We start from the raw sequence: 20647 nt of genomic DNA, 5'->3' as shown, positions 1-20647 counted from the left end.
TGCGGTATGGTAATGCGCTTGAGGCTATGATTACGCTCCCTGATACGGGATTGCTCGTCGCTAGAGGTTAACATACTGTGTAGTGGCATATTCAATACAAGCAAAAACTACTAAAATCATCGATGTATGGTTTCAATTTGATTTCAATTTGATCTATGGCCTAAGTAATATTATACTGTAGGACGCTGTAGACTCTAGTAGAACTGTAAAAAGTAGTTGTTCCTAGTCTCGCCATTGTAGAACATACATTCACTTGCCATGAATGAAATGAGGGAGAATATTGATGATGAAAAGTTTCAGCAGTAAAATGAGTAATATTATACTGTAGGATGCTGTAGACTCTAGTAGAACTGTGAAAAGTAACTGTCAAATCACGAAAAAGTTTGAGCTTACTTGGAACAATACTATTTTCATTTCACCCCCTGCAGTCTTGCAAACATAAGATTAGCCTTGAAGATTAGACATTATTTGAAAACATGGAAATGTCCTGGTTTTGTAGCACAAATGTTCTCCATCAGATATTTGCTGCTAGAACACTTCCTCTTTGTCTATGGTTTCGGTTCCTTTTAGAAACAGTTTCTGTGCATTCGTGTCACCACCTAATGTTTCCTCACAGCTATTGGTTGTCACACCACCCAAAAGTGGGGTTGTATTTCATTGGGTTCTTAACTCTGCACATTTTGAGTGATTGTAAACTGTTCCAGATTTGCAAATCTTACAATAAAAAAAATTGTTTTGAAGAGTCTGCAGTCTCTCTTCCTTTCTGGTTAGATTTTCCACAACAGTGGTCTGAATGGGGAGGGGAAAACATAAACTTTGCCTGGTTATGTCACCAGACAGGCCAAAATTAAATGTGTTCAATATACACATGTCCAGTTATGGGTGTACCTGTTTTTAAACTTGTGTGTGTGTGTGTGTGTTTGTTGGTATGTGGGCGTGTTCTAAGACTGAGTTATCATATACATACTGTGGCATATCCTGTTGTTCCTAGTCTCACCATTGTCAAACATACATTCACTTGCATTTATTGGAAATACGATTGCCATGAATAGCATTATGGAGAATATTGATGACAAAGAACTTTCAGCACTAGGAAAAGAGATTGAAGAAGCATTGAATAACAGCCTGATCACAGCTGCATGCAAGATTAAAGAGCATTTGTTTAATAATGTGGAGCTGAATATTGCTGTCACAGGAGAGACAGGCTCCGGTAAATCTACCTTTGTCAATGCGTTCAGAGACATGAAGTATAATGATGACGGCGCTGCTCCAACTGGTGTGGTGGAAACCACCATGGAGGCAAAGGCTTACCCCCACCCAAAATACCCAAATATGAAAGTTTGGGATCTCCCTGGTATTGGCACCGCTAACTTCAAACCAGAAGAGTACCTTCAGAAAGTTGAATTCGATCGCTTTGATTTCTTCATCATAGTCTCATCAGAGCGATTCAGAGCCAATGACATTACTCTGGCCAAGGAGATCCAGAAGAGGAAGAAGAAGTTCTACTTTGTTCGCTCCAAGATAGATAACGACATGAGGGCTGAGGGGAGAAAAGAGACGTTTGACCAGGAAAAGACACTGGAAACAATCAGACAATATTGCATCAAAGGTTTGTCTACACACTGACATGTACAGTACGCACAGTACCAGAAAACATTTTAGAGACCTACATATTCAAGGGGTTTTCTTTATTTTTACTATTTTCTACATTGTAGAATAATGTTGAAGACATCAATACTATGAAATAACACTTGGAATCATGTAGTAAACAAAAAAGTGTTAAATCAAAATATACTTTCAATTTGAGATTCTTCAAAGTAGCCACCCTTTGCACAGTCTTGGCATTCTCTCAAACAGCTTCATGAGGTAGTCACCTAGAATGCATTTCAACTAACAGGTGTGCCTTGTTAAATGTTTATTTGTGGAATTTCTTTCCTTAATGCGTTTGAGCAATCAGTTGTGTTGTGACAAGGTAGGGGTGGTATACAAAAGATAGCCCTATTTGGTAAAAGACCAAGACCACCTATGGCAAGTACAGGCCAAATAAGCAAAGAGAAAATACAGTCCATCATTACTTTTAGACATGGTCGGTCAATGCGCGAAATTTCAAGAACTTTGAAAGTTTCTTCAGGTGCAAATGGCAAAAAACATCAAGCTATATGTTGGCTCTCATGAGGACCGCCACAGGAAAGGAAGACCCAGAGTTACCTCTGCTGAAGAGAAGTTCATTAGAGTTACCAGCCTCAAAAAATGACGCACAAATAAATGCTTCACAGAGTTCATGTCATGTACTGTCATGTTGTGTCTTGTCTCTGTCCTTTCCCTTCACCCTGTCTCCCTCTGCTGGTCGTTGTTAGGTTACCTTTTCTCCCCCTCTTTCCCCCAGCTGTGCCTTGTCTCCTCCTAACCACCTCGTCACCCCTTTTCCCACCTGTTCCCTTTTTCCCTCTGATTAGGTCCCTATATCTCTCTCTGTTTCTGCTCCTGTCTTTGTCGGATTCTTGTTTGTTGTGTTTCATGCCTGAACCAGACTGTCGTCATGTTTGCTGTAACCTTGTCTTGTCCTGTCGGAATCTGCCGGTCCGTCTGAGCCTACCTATGTTTGGTAATTAAAGAAGCTCTGTTTAAGTTAATTCGCTTTTGGGTCCTCATTCACGCACCGTAACAGAAGAATCCGACCAAGAATGGACCCAGCGACTTCGGATCCTCTCCACTCAGCCGTCGGGATCCAGGGAGCGATGCTAGGCAGACACGAGCAGGAAGTGTCTGCTGCTCGACATGCCGTTGAGACCCTGGCCACCCAAGTCTCCAACCTCACAGAACAGGTTCACCATCTCCGCCTCGATCCACCGGCCACTTCCAGGGCTTTCGAATCTCCGGAGCCCAGAATCAATAACCCGCCGTGTTACTCTGGGGAGCCCACTGAATGCCGCTCGTTCCTCACCCAGTGTGATATTGTGTTTACTCTCCAGCCCAACACTTACTCCAGGAGCACTGCTCGTGTCGCCTACGTCATATCTCTCCTTATTGGACGGGCTCGTGAGTGGGGCACGGCAATCTGGGAGGCAAGGGCTGAGTGTACTAACCAGTATCAGGACTTTAAGGAGGAGATGATACGGGTTTTTGATCGATCTGTTTTTGGGGAGGAGGCTTCCAGGGCCCTGTCTTCCCTATGTCAAGATAATCGATCCATAACAGACTACTCTATTGAGTTTCGCACTCTTGCTGCCTCCAGTGGCTGGAACGAGCCGGCTTTGCTCGCTCGTTTTCTGGAGGGTCTCCGCGCAGAGGTAAAGGATGAGATTCTCTCCCGGGAGGTTCCTTCCAGCGTGGATTCCTTGATTGAACTCGCTATTCGCATTGAGCGACGGGTTGATCTTCGTCACCGAGCTCGTGGAAAGGAGCTTGCGTTCTCCGTTGCCCCCCTCGCCGCATCACTACCATCTTCCTCTGCCGGCTCGGGTGCTGAGCCCATGCAGCTGGGAGGTATCCGCATCTCGACTAAGGAGAGGGAACGGAGAATCACCAACCGCCTCTGTCTCTATTGCGGTTCCGCTGGTCATTTTGTCACTTCATGTCCAGTAAAAGGCCAGAGCTCGTCAGTAAGCGGAGGGCTACTGGTGAGCGCTACTACTCCTGTCTCTCCTTCAAGATCCTGCACTACCTTGTCGGTCCATCTACGCTGGACCGGTTCGTCAGCTTCCTGCAGTGCCTTAATAGACTCTGGGGCGGAGGGCTGTTTTATGGACGAGACCTGGGCTCGGGAACATGACATTCCTCTCAGACAGTTAAAGGAGCCCACGGCCTTGTTCGCCCTGGATGGTAGTCCTCTCCCCAGGATTCAGCGTGAGACGCTACCTTTAACCCTCACTGTTTCTGGTAATCATAGTGAAACCATTTCTTTTTTAATTTTTCGTTCACCTTTTACACCTGTTGTTTTGGGCCATCCCTGGCTAGTTTGTCATAATCCTTCCATTAATTGGTCTAGTAATTCTATCCTCTCCTGGAACGTCTCTTGTCATGTGAAATGTTTAATGTCTGCTATCCCTCCTGTTTCCTCTGTCTCTTCTTCACAGGAGGAGCCTGGTGATTTGACAGGGGTGCCGGAGGAATATCACGATCTGCGCACGGTGTTCAGTCGGTCCAGGGCCACCTCTCTTCCTCCACACCGGTCGTATGATTGTAGTATTGATCTCCTTCCGGGAACCACCCCCCCCCCCGGGGTAGACTATACTCTCTGTCGGCTCCCGAACGTAAGGCTCTCGAAGATTATTTGTCTGTAGCTCTTGACGCCGGTACCATAGTCCCCTCCTCCTCTCCCGCCGGAGCGGGGTTTTTTTTTGTCAAGAAGAAGGACTGGTCTCTGCGCCCCTGCATAGATTATCGAGGGCTGAATGACATAACAGAGAAGAATCGTTATCCGCTTCCTCTTATGTCTTCAGCCTTCGAGATCCTGCAGGGAGCCAGGTTTTTCACTAAGTTGGACCTTCGTAACGCTTACCATCTCGTGCGCATCAGGGAGGGGGACGAGTGGAAGACGGCGTTTAACACTCCGTTAGGGCACTTTGAATACCGGGTTCTTCCTTTCGGCCTCGCTAACGCTCCAGCTGTCTTTCAGGCATTAGTCAATGATGTCCTGAGAGACATGCTGAACATCTTTGTTTTCGTTTACCTTGACGATATCCTGATTTTTTCACCGTCACTCCAGATTCATGTTCAGCACGTTCGACGTGTCCTCCAGCGCCTTTTAGAGAATTGTCTTTTTGTGAAGGCTGAGAAGTGCACTTTTCATGCCTCCTCCGTCACATTTCTCGGTTCTGTTATTTCCGCTGAAGGCATTAAGATGGATCCCGCTAAGGTCCAAGCTGTCATTGATTGGCCCGTCCCTAAGTCACGCGTCGAGCTGCAGCGCTTTCTCGGCTTCGCGAACTTCTATCGTCGTTTCATCCGTAATTTCGGTCAGGTGGCAGCTCCTCTCACAGCCCTTACTTCTGTCAAGACGTGCTTTAAGTGGTCCGTTTCCGCCCAGGGAGCTTTTGATCTCCTCAAGAATCGTTTTACATCCGCTCCTATCCTTGTTACACCTGACGTCTCTAGACAGTTCGTTGTCGAGGTTGACGCGTCAGAGGTGGGCGTGGGAGCCATTCTTTCTCAGCGCTCCCTCTCTGACGACAAGGTCCACCCATGCGCGTATTTTTCTCATCGCCTGTCGCCGTCGGAACGTAACTATGATGTGGGTAACCGCGAACTGCTCGCCATCCGGTTAGCCCTAGGCGAATGGCGACAGTGGTTGGAGGGGGCGACCGTTCCTTTTGTCGTTTGGACTGACCATAGGAACCTTGAGTACATCCGTTCTGCCAAACGACTTAATGCGCGTCAGGCGCGTTGGGCGCTGTTTTTCGCTCGTTTCGAGTTCGTGATTTCTTATCGTCCGGGCTCTAAGAACACCAAGCCTGATGCTTTGTCTCGTCTCTTCAGTTCTTCAGTAGCCTCCACTGACCCCGAGGGGATTCTCCCTGAGGGGCGTGTTGTCGGGTTGACTGTCTGGGGAATTGAGAGGCAGGTAAAGCAAGCGCTCACTCACACTCCGTCGCCGCGCGCTTGTCCTAGGAACCTTCTTTTCGTTCCCGTTCCTACTCGTCTGGCCGTTCTTCAGTGGGCTCACTCTGCCAAGTTAGCCGGCCACCCTGGCGTTCGGGGTACGCTTGCTTCCATTCGCCAGCGTTTTTGGTGGCCCACCCGGGAGCATGACACGCGTCGTTTCGTGGCTGCTTGTTCGGTCTGCGCGCAGACTAAGTCCGGTAACTCTCCTCCTGCCGGCCGTCTCAGGCCGCTTCCTATTCCCTCTCGACCGTGGTCTCACATCGCCTTAGATTTTGTCACCGGACTGCCTTCGTCAGCGGGGAAGACTGTTATTCTTACGGTTGTCGATAGGTTCTCTAAGGCGGCTCATTTCATTCCCCTTGCTAAGCTTCCTTCTGCTAAAGAGACGGCACAAATCATCATCGAGAATGTTTTCAGAATTCATGGCCTTCCGTCAGACGTCGTTTCGGACAGAGGTCCGCAATTCACGTCTCAATTTTGGAGGGAGTTTTGCCGTTTGATTGGGGCTTCCGTCAGTCTCTCTTCCGGCTTTCACCCCCAGTCTAACGGTCAAGCAGAACGGGCCAATCAGACTATTGGTCGCATCTTACGCAGTCTTTCTTTTCGCAACCCTGCGTCTTGGTCAGAACAGCTCCCCTGGGCAGAATACGCCCACAACTCGCTTCCTTCGTCTGCGACCGGGCTATCTCCTTTTCAGAGTAGCCTCGGGTACCAGCCTCCGCTGTTCTCATCTCAGTTCGCCGAGTCCAGCGTCCCCTCCGCTCAGGCTTTTGTCCAACGTTGCGAGCGCACCTGGAAGAGGGTCAGGTCTGCACTTTGCCGTTATAGGACGCAGACTGTGAGGGCTGCTAATAAGCGTAGAACTAAGAGTCCTAGATATTGTCGCGGTCAGAGAGTTTGGCTCTCCACTCAGAACCTTCCCCTTAAGACGGCTTCTCGCAAGTTGACCCCGCGGTTCATTGGTCCGTTCCGTATTTCTCGGGTCATTAATCCTGTCGCAGTTCGACTTCTTCTTCCGCGATACCTTCGTCGCGTCCACCCGGTCTTCCATGTCTCCTGCATCAAGCCCGTCCTTCGCGCCCCCGCTCGTCTTCCCCCCCCCCCCCCATCCTTGTCGAGGGCGCACCCATCTACAGGGTCCGTAGAATTTTGGACATGCGTCCTCGGGGCCGTGGTCACCAGTACCTCGTAGATTAGGAGGGGTACGGTCCTGAGGAGAGGAGTTGGGTTCCCTCTCGGGACGTGCTGGACCGTGCGCTGATCGAGGATTTCCTCCGTTGCCGCCAGGTTTCCTCCTCGAGTGCGCCAGGAGGCGCTCGGTGAGTGGGGGGGTACTGTCATGTACTGTCATGTTGTGTCTTGTCTCTGTCCTTTCCCTTCACCCTGTCTCCCTCTGCTGGTCGTTGTTAGGTTACCTTTTCTCCCCCTCTTTCCCCCAGCTGTGCCTTGTCTCCTCCTAACCACCTCGTCACCCCTTTTCCCACCTGTTCCCTTTTTCCCTCTGATTAGGTCCCTATATCTCTCTCTGTTTCTGCTCCTGTCTTTGTCGGATTCTTGTTTGTTGTGTTTCATGCCTGAACCAGACTGTCGTCATGTTTGCTGTAACCTTGTCTTGTCCTGTCGGAATCTGCCGGTCCGTCTGAGCCTACCTATGTTTGGTAATTAAAGAAGCTCTGTTTAAGTTAATTCGCTTTTGGGTCCTCATTCACGCACCGTAACAGTTCAAGAAACAGACACATCTCAACATCAACTGTTCAGAGGAGACTGCCTGAATCAGGCCTTCATGGTTGAATTGCTGCAAAGAAACCACTACTAAATGACACCAATAATAAGAAGTTACTTGCTTGGGCCAAGAAACACGAGAAATGGACATTAGAAAGGTGGAAACCTGTCCTTTGGTCTGGAGTCCAAAATTGAGATTTTTGGTTCCAACCGCCGTGTCTTTTTGGAATGCAGAGTAGGTGAACGGATGGTTTCTACATGTGTGGTTCCCACCGTGAAGCATGGAGGAGGAGGTGTGATGGTCTGGAGGTGCTGTGCTGATGACACTGTGAACTATTTAGAATTCAAGGCACACTTAAAACTTCTTTGGGCAAGGCATCCCGCTTGCTGGACAACTGCCGGTGAAACTGGAGGGCGCGCAATTCAAATAAATAATCATAAAATGTTAGATTATTAAAAATATAAGCTTTCAACCGATATACAGTGCCTTGCGAAAGTATTCGTCCCCCTTGAACTTTGCGACCTTTTGCCACATTTCAGGCTTCAAACATAAAGATATAAAACTGTATTTTTTTTGTGAAGAATCAACAACAAGTGGGACACAATCATGAAGTGGAACGACATTTATTGGATATTTCAAACTTTTTAACAAATCAAAAACTGAAAAATTGGGCGTGCAAAATTATTCAGTCCCCTTTACTTTCAGTGCAGCAAACTCTCTCCAGAAGTTCAGTGAGGATCTCTGAATGATCCAATGTTGACCTAAATGACTAATGGTGATAAATACAATCCACCTGTGTGTAATCAAGTCTCCGTATAAATGCACCTGCACTGTGATAGTCTCAGAGGTCCGTTAAAAGCGCAGAGAGCATCATGAAGAACAAGGAACACACCAGGCAGGTCCGAGATACTGTTGTGAAGAAGTTTAAAGCCGGATTTGGATACAAAAAGATTTCCCAAGCTTTAAACATCCCAAGGAGCACTGTGCAAGCAATAATATTGAAATGGAAGGAGTATCAGACCACTGCAAATCTACCAAGACCTGGCCGTCCCTCTAAACTTTCAGCTCATACAAGGAGAAGACTGATCAGAGATGCAGCCAAGAGGCCCATGATCACTCTGGATGAACTGCAGAGATCTACAGCTGAGGTGGGAGACTCTGTCCATAGGACAACAATCAGTCGTATATTGCACAAATCTGGCCTTTATGGAAGAGTGGCAAGAAGAAAGCCATTTCTTAAAGATATCCATAAAAAGTGTCGTTTAAAGTTTGCCACAAGCCACCTGGGAGACACACCAAACATGTGGAAGAAGGTGCTCTGGTCAGATGAAACCATAATTGAACTTTTTGGCAACAATGCAAAACGTTATGTTTGGCGTAAAAGCAACACAGCTCATCACCCTGAACACACCATGCCCACTGTCAAACATGGTGGTGGCAGCATCATGGTTTGGGCCTGCTTTTCTTCAGCAGGGACAGGGAAGATGGTTAAAATTGATGGGAAGATGGATGGAGCCAAATACAGGACCATTCTGGAAGAAAACCTGATGGAGTCTGCAAAAGACCTGAGACTGGGACGGAGATTTGTCTTCCAACAAGACAATGATCCAAAACATAAAGCAAAATCTACAATGGAATGGTTCAAAAATAAACATATCCAGGTGTTAGAATGGCCAAGTCAAAGTCCAGACCTGAATCCAATCGAGAATCTGTGGAAAGAACTGAAAACTGCTGTTCATAAATGCTCTCCATCCAACCTCACTGAGCTCGAGCTGTTTTGCAAGGAGAAATGGGAAAAAATGTCAGTCTCTCGATGTGCAAAACTGATAGAGACATACCCCAAGCGACTTACAGCTGTAATCGCAGCAAAAGGTGGCGCTACAAAGTATTAACTTAAGGGGGCTGAATAATTTTGCACGCCCAATTTTTCAGTTTTTGATTTGTTAAAAAAGTTTGAAATATCCAATAAATGTCGTTCCACTTCATGATTGTGTCCCACTTGTTGTTGATTCTTCACAAAATAATACAGTTTTATTTCTTTATGTTTGAAGCCTGAAATGTGGCAAAAGGTCGCAAAGTTCAAGGGGGCCGAATACTTTCGCAAGGCACTGTATATCGGTTGAAAGCTTATATTCTTAATAATCTAACTGCTCCCCTAAACTTTGTTTCAACCTGTCAAATTTTTTTTCAATGTAATCCCCAGTTACCCTAAAATGTAATTAAACTATAATGTGTATAATGGTTCTTAACTTCCTTGAAAAGTTGCATATCGTGGGGCTATTCGATGCTAATGCAGTATGCCACAGGATATTTTTGTGATGGTCGAGGGCAGTCAGGTCTGAAGTGAACCAAGGGCTATATCTGTTCCCGGTTCTACATTTTATTGAAAGGGGCATGCTTATTTAAGATGGTGAAGTAAGCACTTTTAAAGAATAACCAGGCATCCTCTGCTGACGGAATGAGGTCAATATGTCAGGATTTTTCGTGGCCTTCCTAAGCCAGGATTCAGACATGGCTAGTACATCCAGGTTGGCAGAGTGTGCTAAAGCAGTGAGTAAACAAATTTAGGGAGGAGGTTTCTGAAGTTAACATGCATGAAACCAAGGCTTTTACATTTACATAAGTTAACAAATGAGAGCGCCTGGGGAATAGGAGTGGAGCTTGGCGCTGCAGGGCCTAGATTAACCTCTACATCACCAGAGGAACAGAGGAGGAGTAGGATAAAGGTATGGCTAAAGACTGGTCGTCTAGTGCATTTGGAACAGAGAGTAAAAGGAACAGGTTTCCGGGCACGGAAGAATAGATTCAAGGCATAATGTACAGACAAGGGTATAGTAGGATGTGAATACAGTGGTGGTATACCTAGGCATTGAGTGACGATGAGAGAGGTTTTGTCTCTAGAGACATCATTTAGACCAGGTGAGGTGTGTGTGGGAGGTGAGACAAACGGGCTAGCTAAGGCATATTGAGCAGGGCTGGAGTCTCTACAGTGAAATATGACAATAATTACTAACCAAAACAGCAATGAACAAGATATATTGACATTAGGGAGAGGAATGTGTAGCCGAGTGATCATAGGGACCAGTGGGAGGCTAGGCGAGCTGGAGACATGGCGATTCAGACAGCTAGCGGGCCGGGGCAGGGCTCCGTGTAGACAGTAAAAGGGGTTCAGGCTAATTGGCAAAATATGCATTGTAGCCCAAGGATTGGCTGATAGACCTCTTCAGCTAGCCGGATGATGGGCCTAGCACGAGGCTGATTCCAGGCTCACTGGTGCTTGCTTTGGGACAGAAACGTTAGCCAGGGGGTAGCCACTTGGATAGCAGCTAGCTAGCTGCAATGATCCAGGTGAAAAGGTCCAGTGCTTGCGGTAGGAAACCGGAGATGTGGCGAAGCAGCAGTCCGGTATGCTCTGGGTTGAAACGTGATCTGCAGACTGGCAGGAGTTGACCAGGCAAAGGTTAGCTGATGACCGCTAGCAGTGGCTAACTGACTATTAGCTAATAGCTATTTAGCTGGCTAGCTTCAATTGGGGCTTCTGGATCTAAAGTATAGAAAATAGCAGATCCATAGCATATTGGGTGAGGCGGGTTGCAGGAGAGTATGTTGAAACTGAGGTTAAAAATATAAAACAATATATACTAAATATATACAACGGGGAAAAAATATATGTTTACACGGGACACGACAAGACGAAGACAAAGACGTCTGAACTGCTACGCCATTATATTGTCAGAACTATCATAAATACAAATAATCTTTTTGGAACATTTGCCATCTAACTGAGAGTCTCGTCATTGAAATCATTCGAAGTTCTTCAAAGGTAAATTATTTTATTTGAATGCTTTTCTTGTTTTTGTGAAAATGTTGCCTGCTGAACGCTAGGCTATCAATACTCTTACACAAGTGCTTGTGTAGCTTTGGTTGAAAAGCATATTTTGAAAATCTGAGATGACAGTGTTGTTAACAAAAGGCTAAGCTTGTGTTTCAATATATTTATTTCATTTAATTTGCGATTTTCATGAATAGAAAAAGTTGCGTTATGCTAATGCATTATAGTTGAAGTATTTTTCTGTCGATTTCTCAGCCAAGCAGGCTTTTTTGGAAAAAAGGAACATTTGCTATTTAACTGGGAGTCTCCTGAGTGAAAGCATCTGAAGTTCTTCAAAGGTAAATGATTTAATTTGGTTGCTTTTCTTATTTTTGTGAAAATGTTGCCTGCTGCCAGCACAGCCTAGCATGGCATTATGCCATGCTAAACTTACACAAATGCTTGTCTAGCGTTGGCTGTAACGCACATTTTGAAATTCTGAGATGACAGTGTTGTTAACAAAAGGTTAAGCTTGTGTTTCAATATATTTATTTCATTTCATTTCCGATTTTCATGAATAGGAAACGTTGCGGTATGGTAATGCGCTTGAGGCTATGATTACGCTCCCTGATACGGGATTGCTCGTCGCTAGAGGTTAACATACTGTGTAGTGGCATATTCAATACAAGCAAAAACTACTAAAATCATCGATGTATGGTTTCAATTTGATTTCAATTTGATCTATGGCCTAAGTAATATTATACTGTAGGACGCTGTAGACTCTAGTAGAACTGTAAAAAGTAGTTGTTCCTAGTCTCGCCATTGTAGAACATACATTCACTTGCCATGAATGAAATGAGGGAGAATATTGATGATGAAAAGTTTCAGCAGTAAAATGAGTAATATTATACTGTAGGATGCTGTAGACTCTAGTAGAACTGTGAAAAGTAACTGTCAAATCACGAAAAAGTTTGAGCTTACTTGGAACAATACTATTTTCATTTCACCCCCTGCAGTCTTGCAAACATAAGATTAGCCTTGAAGATTAGACATTATTTGAAAACATGGAAATGTCCTGGTTTTGTAGCACAAATGTTCTCCATCAGATATTTGCTGCTAGAACACTTCCTCTTTGTCTATGGTTTCGGTTCCTTTTAGAAACAGTTTCTGTGCATTCGTGTCACCACCTAATGTTTCCTCACAGCTATTGGTTGTCACACCACCCAAAAGTGGGGTTGTATTTCATTGGGTTCTTAACTCTGCACATTTTGAGTGATTGTAAACTGTTCCAGATTTGCAAATCTTACAATAAAAAAAATTGTTTTGAAGAGTCTGCAGTCTCTCTTCCTTTCTGGTTAGATTTTCCACAACAGTGGTCTGAATGGGGAGGGGAAAACATAAACTTTGCCTGGTTATGTCACCAGACAGGCCAAAATTAAATGTGTTCAATATACACATGTCCAGTTATGGGTGTACCTGTTTTTAAACTTGTGTGTGTGTGTGTGTGTTTGTTGGTATGTGGGCGTGTTCTAAGACTGAGTTATCATATACATACTGTGGCATATCCTGTTGTTCCTAGTCTCACCATTGTCAAACATACATTCACTTGCATTTATTGGAAATACGATTGCCATGAATAGCATTATGGAGAATATTGATGACAAAGAACTTTCAGCACTAGGAAAAGAGATTGAAGAAGCATTGAATAACAGCCTGATCACAGCTGCATGCAAGATTAAAGAGCATTTGTTTAATAATGTGGAGCTGAATATTGCTGTCACAGGAGAGACAGGCTCCGGTAAATCTACCTTTGTCAATGCGTTCAGAGACATGAAGTATAATGATGACGGCGCTGCTCCAACTGGTGTGGTGGAAACCACCATGGAGGCAAAGGCTTACCCCCACCCAAAATACCCAAATATGAAAGTTTGGGATCTCCCTGGTATTGGCACCGCTAACTTCAAACCAGAAGAGTACCTTCAGAAAGTTGAATTCGATCGCTTTGATTTCTTCATCATAGTCTCATCAGAGCGATTCAGAGCCAATGACATTACTCTGGCCAAGGAGATCCAGAAGAGGAAGAAGAAGTTCTACTTTGTTCGCTCCAAGATAGATAACGACATGAGGGCTGAGGGGAGAAAAGAGACGTTTGACCAGGAAAAGACACTGGAAACAATCAGACAATATTGCATCAAAGGTTTGTCTACACACTGACATGTACAGTACGCACAGTACCAGAAAATATTTTGGAGACCTACATATTCAAGGGGTTTTCTTTATTTTTACTATTTTCTAAATTGTAGAATAATGTTGAAGACATCAATACTATGAAATAACACTTGGAATCATGTAGTAAACAAAAAAGTGTTAAATCAAAATATACTTTCAATTTGAGATTCTTCAAAGTAGCCACCCTTTGCACAGTCTTGGCATTCTCTCAAACAGCTTCATGAGGTAGTCACCTAGAATGCATTTCAACTAACAGGTGTGCCTTGTTAAATGTTTATTTGTGGAATTTCTTTCCTTAATGCGTTTGAGCAATCAGTTGTGTTGTGACAAGGTAGGGGTGGTATACAAAAGATAGCCCTATTTGGTAAAAGACCAAGACCACCTATGGCAAGTACAGGCCAAATAAGCAAAGAGAAAATACAGTCCATCATTACTTTTAGACATGGTCGGTCAATGCGCGAAATTTCAAGAACTTTGAAAGTTTCTTCAGGTGCAAATGGCAAAAAACATCAAGCTATATGTTGGCTCTCATGAGGACCGCCACAGGAAAGGAAGACCCAGAGTTACCTCTGCTGAAGAGAAGTTCATTAGAGTTACCAGCCTCAAAAAATGACGCACAAATAAATGCTTCACAGAGTTCATGTCATGTACTGTCATGTTGTGTCTTGTCTCTGTCCTTTCCCTTCACCCTGTCTCCCTCTGCTGGTCGTTGTTAGGTTACCTTTTCTCCCCCTCTTTCCCCCAGCTGTGCCTTGTCTCCTCCTAACCACCTCGTCACCCCTTTTCCCACCTGTTCCCTTTTTCCCTCTGATTAGGTCCCTATATCTCTCTCTGTTTCTGCTCCTGTCTTTGTCGGATTCTTGTTTGTTGTGTTTCATGCCTGAACCAGACTGTCGTCATGTTTGCTGTAACCTTGTCTTGTCCTGTCGGAATCTGCCGGTCCGTCTGAGCCTACCTATGTTTGGTAATTAAAGAAGCTCTGTTTAAGTTAATTCGCTTTTGGGTCCTCATTCACGCACCGTAACAGAAGAATCCGACCAAGAATGGACCCAGCGACTTCGGATCCTCTCCACTCAGCCGTCGGGATCCAGGGAGCGATGCTAGGCAGACACGAGCAGGAAGTGTCTGCTGCTTGACATGCCGTTGAGACCCTGGCCACCCAAGTCTCCAACCTCACAGAACAGGTTCACCATCTCCGCCTCGATCCACCGGCCACTTCCAGGGCTTTCGAATCTCCGGAGCCCAGAATCAATAACCCGCCGTGTTACTCTGGGGAGCCCACTGAATGCCGCTCGTTCCTCACCCAGTGTGATATTGTGTTTACTCTCCAGCCCAACACTTACTCCAGGAGCACTGCTCGTGTCGCCTACGTCATATCTCTCCTTATTGGACGGGCTCGTGAGTGGGGCACGGCAATCTGGGAGGCAAGGGCTGAGTGTACTAACCAGTATCAGGACTTTAAGGAGGAGATGATACGGGTTTTTGATCGATCTGTTTTTGGGGAGGAGGCTTCCAGGGCCCTGTCTTCCCTATGTCAAGATAATCGATCCATAACAGACTACTCTATTGAGTTTCGCACTCTTGCTGCCTCCAGTGGCTGGAACGAGCCGGCTTTGCTCGCTCGTTTTCTGGAGGGTCTCCGCGCAGAGGTAAAGGATGAGATTCTCTCCCGGGAGGTTCCTTCCAGCGTGGATTCCTTGATTGAACTCGCTATTCGCATTGAGCGACGGGTTGATCTTCGTCACCGAGCTCGTGGAAAGGAGCTTGCGTTCTCCGTTGCCCCCCTCTCCGCATCACTACCATCTTCCTCTGCCGGCTCGGGTGCTGAGCCCATGCAGCTGGGAGGTATCCGCATCTCGACTAAGGAGAGGGAACGGAGAATCACCAACCGCCTCTGTCTCTATTGCGGTTCCGCTGGTCATTTTGTCACTTCATGTCCAGTAAAAGGCCAGAGCTCGTCAGTAAGCGGAGGGCTACTGGTGAGCGCTACTACTCCTGTCTCTCCTTCAAGATCCTGCACTACCTTGTCGGTCCATCTACGCTGGACCGGTTCGTCAGCTTCCTGCAGTGCCTTAATAGACTCTGGGGCGGAGGGCTGTTTTATGGACGAGACCTGGGCTCGGGAACATGACATTCCTCTCAGACAGTTAAAGGAGCCCACGGCCTTGTTCGCCCTGGATGGTAGTCCTCTCCCCAGGATTCAGCGTGAGACGCTACCTTTAACCCTCACTGTTTCTGGTAATCATAGTGAAACCATTTCTTTTTTAATTTTTCGTTCACCTTTTACACCTGTTGTTTTGGGCCATCCCTGGCTAGTTTGTCATAATCCTTCCATTAATTGGTCTAGTAATTCTATCCTCTCCTGGAACGTCTCTTGTCATGTGAAATGTTTAATGTCTGCTATCCCTCCTGTTTCCTCTGTCTCTTCTTCACAGGAGGAGCCTGGTGATTTGACAGGGGTGCCGGAGGAATATCACGATCTGCGCACGGTGTTCAGTCGGTCCAGGGCCACCTCTCTTCCTCCACACCGGTCGTATGATTGTAGTATTGATCTCCTTCCGGGAACCACCCCCCCCCCCGGGGTAGACTATACTCTCTGTCGGCTCCCGAACGTAAGGCTCTCGAAGATTATTTGTCTGTAGCTCTTGACGCCGGTACCATAGTCCCCTCCTCCTCTCCCGCCGGAGCGGGGTTTTTTTTTGTCAAGAAGAAGGACTGGTCTCTGCGCCCCTGCATAGATTATCGAGGGCTGAATGACATAACAGAGAAGAATCGTTATCCGCTTCCTCTTATGTCTTCAGCCTTCGAGATCCTGCAGGGAGCCAGGTTTTTCACTAAGTTGGACCTTCGTAACGCTTACCATCTCGTGCGCATCAGGGAGGGGGACGAGTGGAAGACGGCGTTTAACACTCCGTTAGGGCACTTTGAATACCGGGTTCTTCCTTTCGGCCTCGCTAACGCTCCAGCTGTCTTTCAGGCATTAGTCAATGATGTCCTGAGAGACATGCTGAACATCTTTGTTTTCGTTTACCTTGACGATATCCTGATTTTTTCACCGTCACTCCAGATTCATGTTCAGCACGTTCGACGTGTCCTCCAGCGCCTTTTAGAGAATTGTCTTTTTGTGAAGGCTGAGAAGTGCACTTTTCATGCCTCCTCCGTCACATTTCTCGGTTCTGTTATTTCCGCTGAAGGCATTAAGATGGATCCCGCTAAGGTCCAAGCTGTCATTGATTGGCCCGTCCCTAAGTCACGCGTCGAGCTGCAGCGCTTTCTCGGCTTCGCGAACTTCTATCGTCGTTTCATCCGTAATTTCGGTCAGGTGGCAGCTCCTCTCACAGCCCTTACTTCTGTCAAGACGTGCTTTAAGTGGTCCGTTTCCGCCCAGGGAGCTTTTGATCTCCTCAAGAATCGTTTTACATCCGCTCCTATCCTTGTTACACCTGACGTCTCTAGACAGTTCGTTGTCGAGGTTGACGCGTCAGAGGTGGGCGTGGGAGCCATTCTTTCTCAGCGCTCCCTCTCTGACGACAAGGTCCACCCATGCGCGTATTTTTCTCATCGCCTGTCGCCGTCGGAACGTAACTATGATGTGGGTAACCGCGAACTGCTCGCCATCCGGTTAGCCCTAGGCGAATGGCGACAGTGGTTGGAGGGGGCGACCGTTCCTTTTGTCGTTTGGACTGACCATAGGAACCTTGAGTACATCCGTTCTGCCAAACGACTTAATGCGCGTCAGGCGCGTTGGGCGCTGTTTTTCGCTCGTTTCGAGTTCGTGATTTCTTATCGTCCGGGCTCTAAGAACACCAAGCCTGATGCTTTGTCTCGTCTCTTCAGTTCTTCAGTAGCCTCCACTGACCCCGAGGGGATTCTCCCTGAGGGGCGTGTTGTCGGGTTGACTGTCTGGGGAATTGAGAGGCAGGTAAAGCAAGCGCTCACTCACACTCCGTCGCCGCGCGCTTGTCCTAGGAACCTTCTTTTCGTTCCCGTTCCTACTCGTCTGGCCGTTCTTCAGTGGGCTCACTCTGCCAAGTTAGCCGGCCACCCTGGCGTTCGGGGTACGCTTGCTTCCATTCGCCAGCGTTTTTGGTGGCCCACCCGGGAGCATGACACGCGTCGTTTCGTGGCTGCTTGTTCGGTCTGCGCGCAGACTAAGTCCGGTAACTCTCCTCCTGCCGGCCGTCTCAGGCCGCTTCCTATTCCCTCTCGACCGTGGTCTCACATCGCCTTAGATTTTGTCACCGGACTGCCTTCGTCAGCGGGGAAGACTGTTATTCTTACGGTTGTCGATAGGTTCTCTAAGGCGGCTCATTTCATTCCCCTTGCTAAGCTTCCTTCTGCTAAAGAGACGGCACAAATCATCATCGAGAATGTTTTCAGAATTCATGGCCTTCCGTCAGACGTCGTTTCGGACAGAGGTCCGCAATTCACGTCTCAATTTTGGAGGGAGTTTTGCCGTTTGATTGGGGCTTCCGTCAGTCTCTCTTCCGGCTTTCACCCCCAGTCTAACGGTCAAGCAGAACGGGCCAATCAGACTATTGGTCGCATCTTACGCAGTCTTTCTTTTCGCAACCCTGCGTCTTGGTCAGAACAGCTCCCCTGGGCAGAATACGCCCACAACTCGCTTCCTTCGTCTGCGACCGGGCTATCTCCTTTTCAGAGTAGCCTCGGGTACCAGCCTCCGCTGTTCTCATCTCAGTTCGCCGAGTCCAGCGTCCCCTCCGCTCAGGCTTTTGTCCAACGTTGCGAGCGCACCTGGAAGAGGGTCAGGTCTGCACTTTGCCGTTATAGGACGCAGACTGTGAGGGCTGCTAATAAGCGTAGAACTAAGAGTCCTAGATATTGTCGCGGTCAGAGAGTTTGGCTCTCCACTCAGAACCTTCCCCTTAAGACGGCTTCTCGCAAGTTGACCCCGCGGTTCATTGGTCCGTTCCGTATTTCTCGGGTCATTAATCCTGTCGCAGTTCGACTTCTTCTTCCGCGATACCTTCGTCGCGTCCACCCGGTCTTCCATGTCTCCTGCATCAAGCCCGTCCTTCGCGCCCCCGCTCGTCTTCCCCCCCCCCCCCATCCTTGTCGAGGGCGCACCCATCTACAGGGTCCGTAGAATTTTGGACATGCGTCCTCGGGGCCGTGGTCACCAGTACCTCGTAGATTAGGAGGGGTACGGTCCTGAGGAGAGGAGTTGGGTTCCCTCTCGGGACGTGCTGGACCGTGCGCTGATCGAGGATTTCCTCCGTTGCCGCCAGGTTTCCTCCTCGAGTGCGCCAGGAGGCGCTCGGTGAGTGGGGGGGTACTGTCATGTACTGTCATGTTGTGTCTTGTCTCTGTCCTTTCCCTTCACCCTGTCTCCCTCTGCTGGTCGTTGTTAGGTTACCTTTTCTCCCCCTCTTTCCCCCAGCTGTGCCTTGTCTCCTCCTAACCACCTCGTCACCCCTTTTCCCACCTGTTCCCTTTTTCCCTCTGATTAGGTCCCTATATCTCTCTCTGTTTCTGCTCCTGTCTTTGTCGGATTCTTGTTTGTTGTGTTTCATGCCTGAACCAGACTGTCGTCATGTTTGCTGTAACCTTGTCTTGTCCTGTCGGAATCTGCCGGTCCGTCTGAGCCTACCTATGTTTGGTAATTAAAGAAGCTCTGTTTAAGTTAATTCGCTTTTGGGTCCTCATTCACGCACCGTAACAGTTCAAGAAACAGACACATCTCAACATCAACTGTTCAGAGGAGACTGCCTGAATCAGGCCTTCATGGTTGAATTGCTGCAAAGAAACCACTACTAAATGACACCAATAATAAGAAGTTACTTGCTTGGGCCAAGAAACACGAGAAATGGACATTAGAAAGGTGGAAACCTGTCCTTTGGTCTGGAGTCCAAAATTGAGATTTTTGGTTCCAACCGCCGTGTCTTTTTGGAATGCAGAGTAGGTGAACGGATGGTTTCTACATGTGTGGTTCCCACCGTGAAGCATGGAGGAGGAGGTGTGATGGTCTGGAGGTGCTGTGCTGATGACACTGTGAACTATTTAGAATTCAAGGCACACTTAAAACTTCTTTGGGCAAGGCATCCCGCTTGCTGGACAACTGCCGGTGAAACTGGAGGGCGCGCAATTCAAATAAATAATCATAAAATGTTAGATTATTAAAAATATAAGCTTTCAACCGATATACAGTGCCTTGCGAAAGTATTCGTCCCCCTTGAACTTTGCGACCTTTTGCCACATTTCAGGCTTCAAACATAAAGATATAAAACTGTATTTTTTTTGTGAAGAATCAACAACAAGTGGGACACAATCATGAAGTGGAACGACATTTATTGGATATTTCAAACTTTTTAACAAATCAAAAACTGAAAAATTGGGCGTGCAAAATTATTCAGTCCCCTTTACTTTCAGTGCAGCAAACTCTCTCCAGAAGTTCAGTGAGGATCTCTGAATGATCCAATGTTGACCTAAATGACTAATGGTGATAAATACAATCCACCTGTGTGTAATCAAGTCTCCGTATAAATGCACCTGCACTGTGATAGTCTCAGAGGTCCGTTAAAAGCGCAGAGAGCATCATGAAGAACAAGGAACACACCAGGCAGGTCCGAGATACTGTTGTGAAGAAGTTTAAAGCCGGATTTGGATACAAAAAGATTTCCCAAGCTTTAAACATCCCAAGGAGCACTGTGCAAGCAATAATATTGAAATGGAAGGAGTATCAGACCACTGCAAATCTACCAAGACCTGGCCGTCCCTCTAAACTTTCAGCTCATACAAGGAGAAGACTGATCAGAGATGCAGCCAAGAGGCCCATGATCACTCTGGATGAACTGCAGAGATCTACAGCTGAGGTGGGAGACTCTGTCCATAGGACAACAATCAGTCGTATATTGCACAAATCTGGCCTTTATGGAAGAGTGGCAAGAAGAAAGCCATTTCTTAAAGATATCCATAAAAAGTGTCGTTTAAAGTTTGCCACAAGCCACCTGGGAGACACACCAAACATGTGGAAGAAGGTGCTCTGGTCAGATGAAACCATAATTGAACTTTTTGGCAACAATGCAAAACGTTATGTTTGGCGTAAAAGCAACACAGCTCATCACCCTGAACACACCATGCCCACTGTCAAACATGGTGGTGGCAGCATCATGGTTTGGGCCTGCTTTTCTTCAGCAGGGACAGGGAAGATGGTTAAAATTGATGGGAAGATGGATGGAGCCAAATACAGGACCATTCTGGAAGAAAACCTGATGGAGTCTGCAAAAGACCTGAGACTGGGACGGAGATTTGTCTTCCAA

The 20647-nt window shown here is 46.8% G+C and overlaps 1 protein-coding gene across 1 annotated transcript; it reads left to right on the top strand.

Moving 5' to 3' along the window:
* Window positions 1-972: 972 nt before the first annotated feature.
* On the top strand, window positions 973-13352 carry LOC149979593 (uncharacterized). The gene is made up of 2 exons (XM_090189053.1): window positions 973-1609; window positions 12679-13352. Exons 1-2 carry the CDS (start codon window positions 1045-1047, stop codon window positions 13350-13352), a joined length of 1239 nt encoding a protein of 412 aa, XP_090045179.1. The 5' UTR covers window positions 973-1044.
* The last annotated feature ends 7295 nt before the right edge of the window (window positions 13353-20647 follow it).

The sequence above is a fragment of the Oncorhynchus mykiss genome, chromosome 11, assembly GCF_057628025.1.
Source record: "Oncorhynchus mykiss isolate SJ-2025 chromosome 11, ASM5762802v1, whole genome shotgun sequence".
In the NCBI taxonomy this organism is placed as follows: Eukaryota; Metazoa; Chordata; class Actinopteri; order Salmoniformes; family Salmonidae; genus Oncorhynchus; species Oncorhynchus mykiss.
The sequence above is the reverse complement of the archived record's forward strand: the minus strand, read 5'-3'. Positions and strand labels throughout refer to the sequence as shown.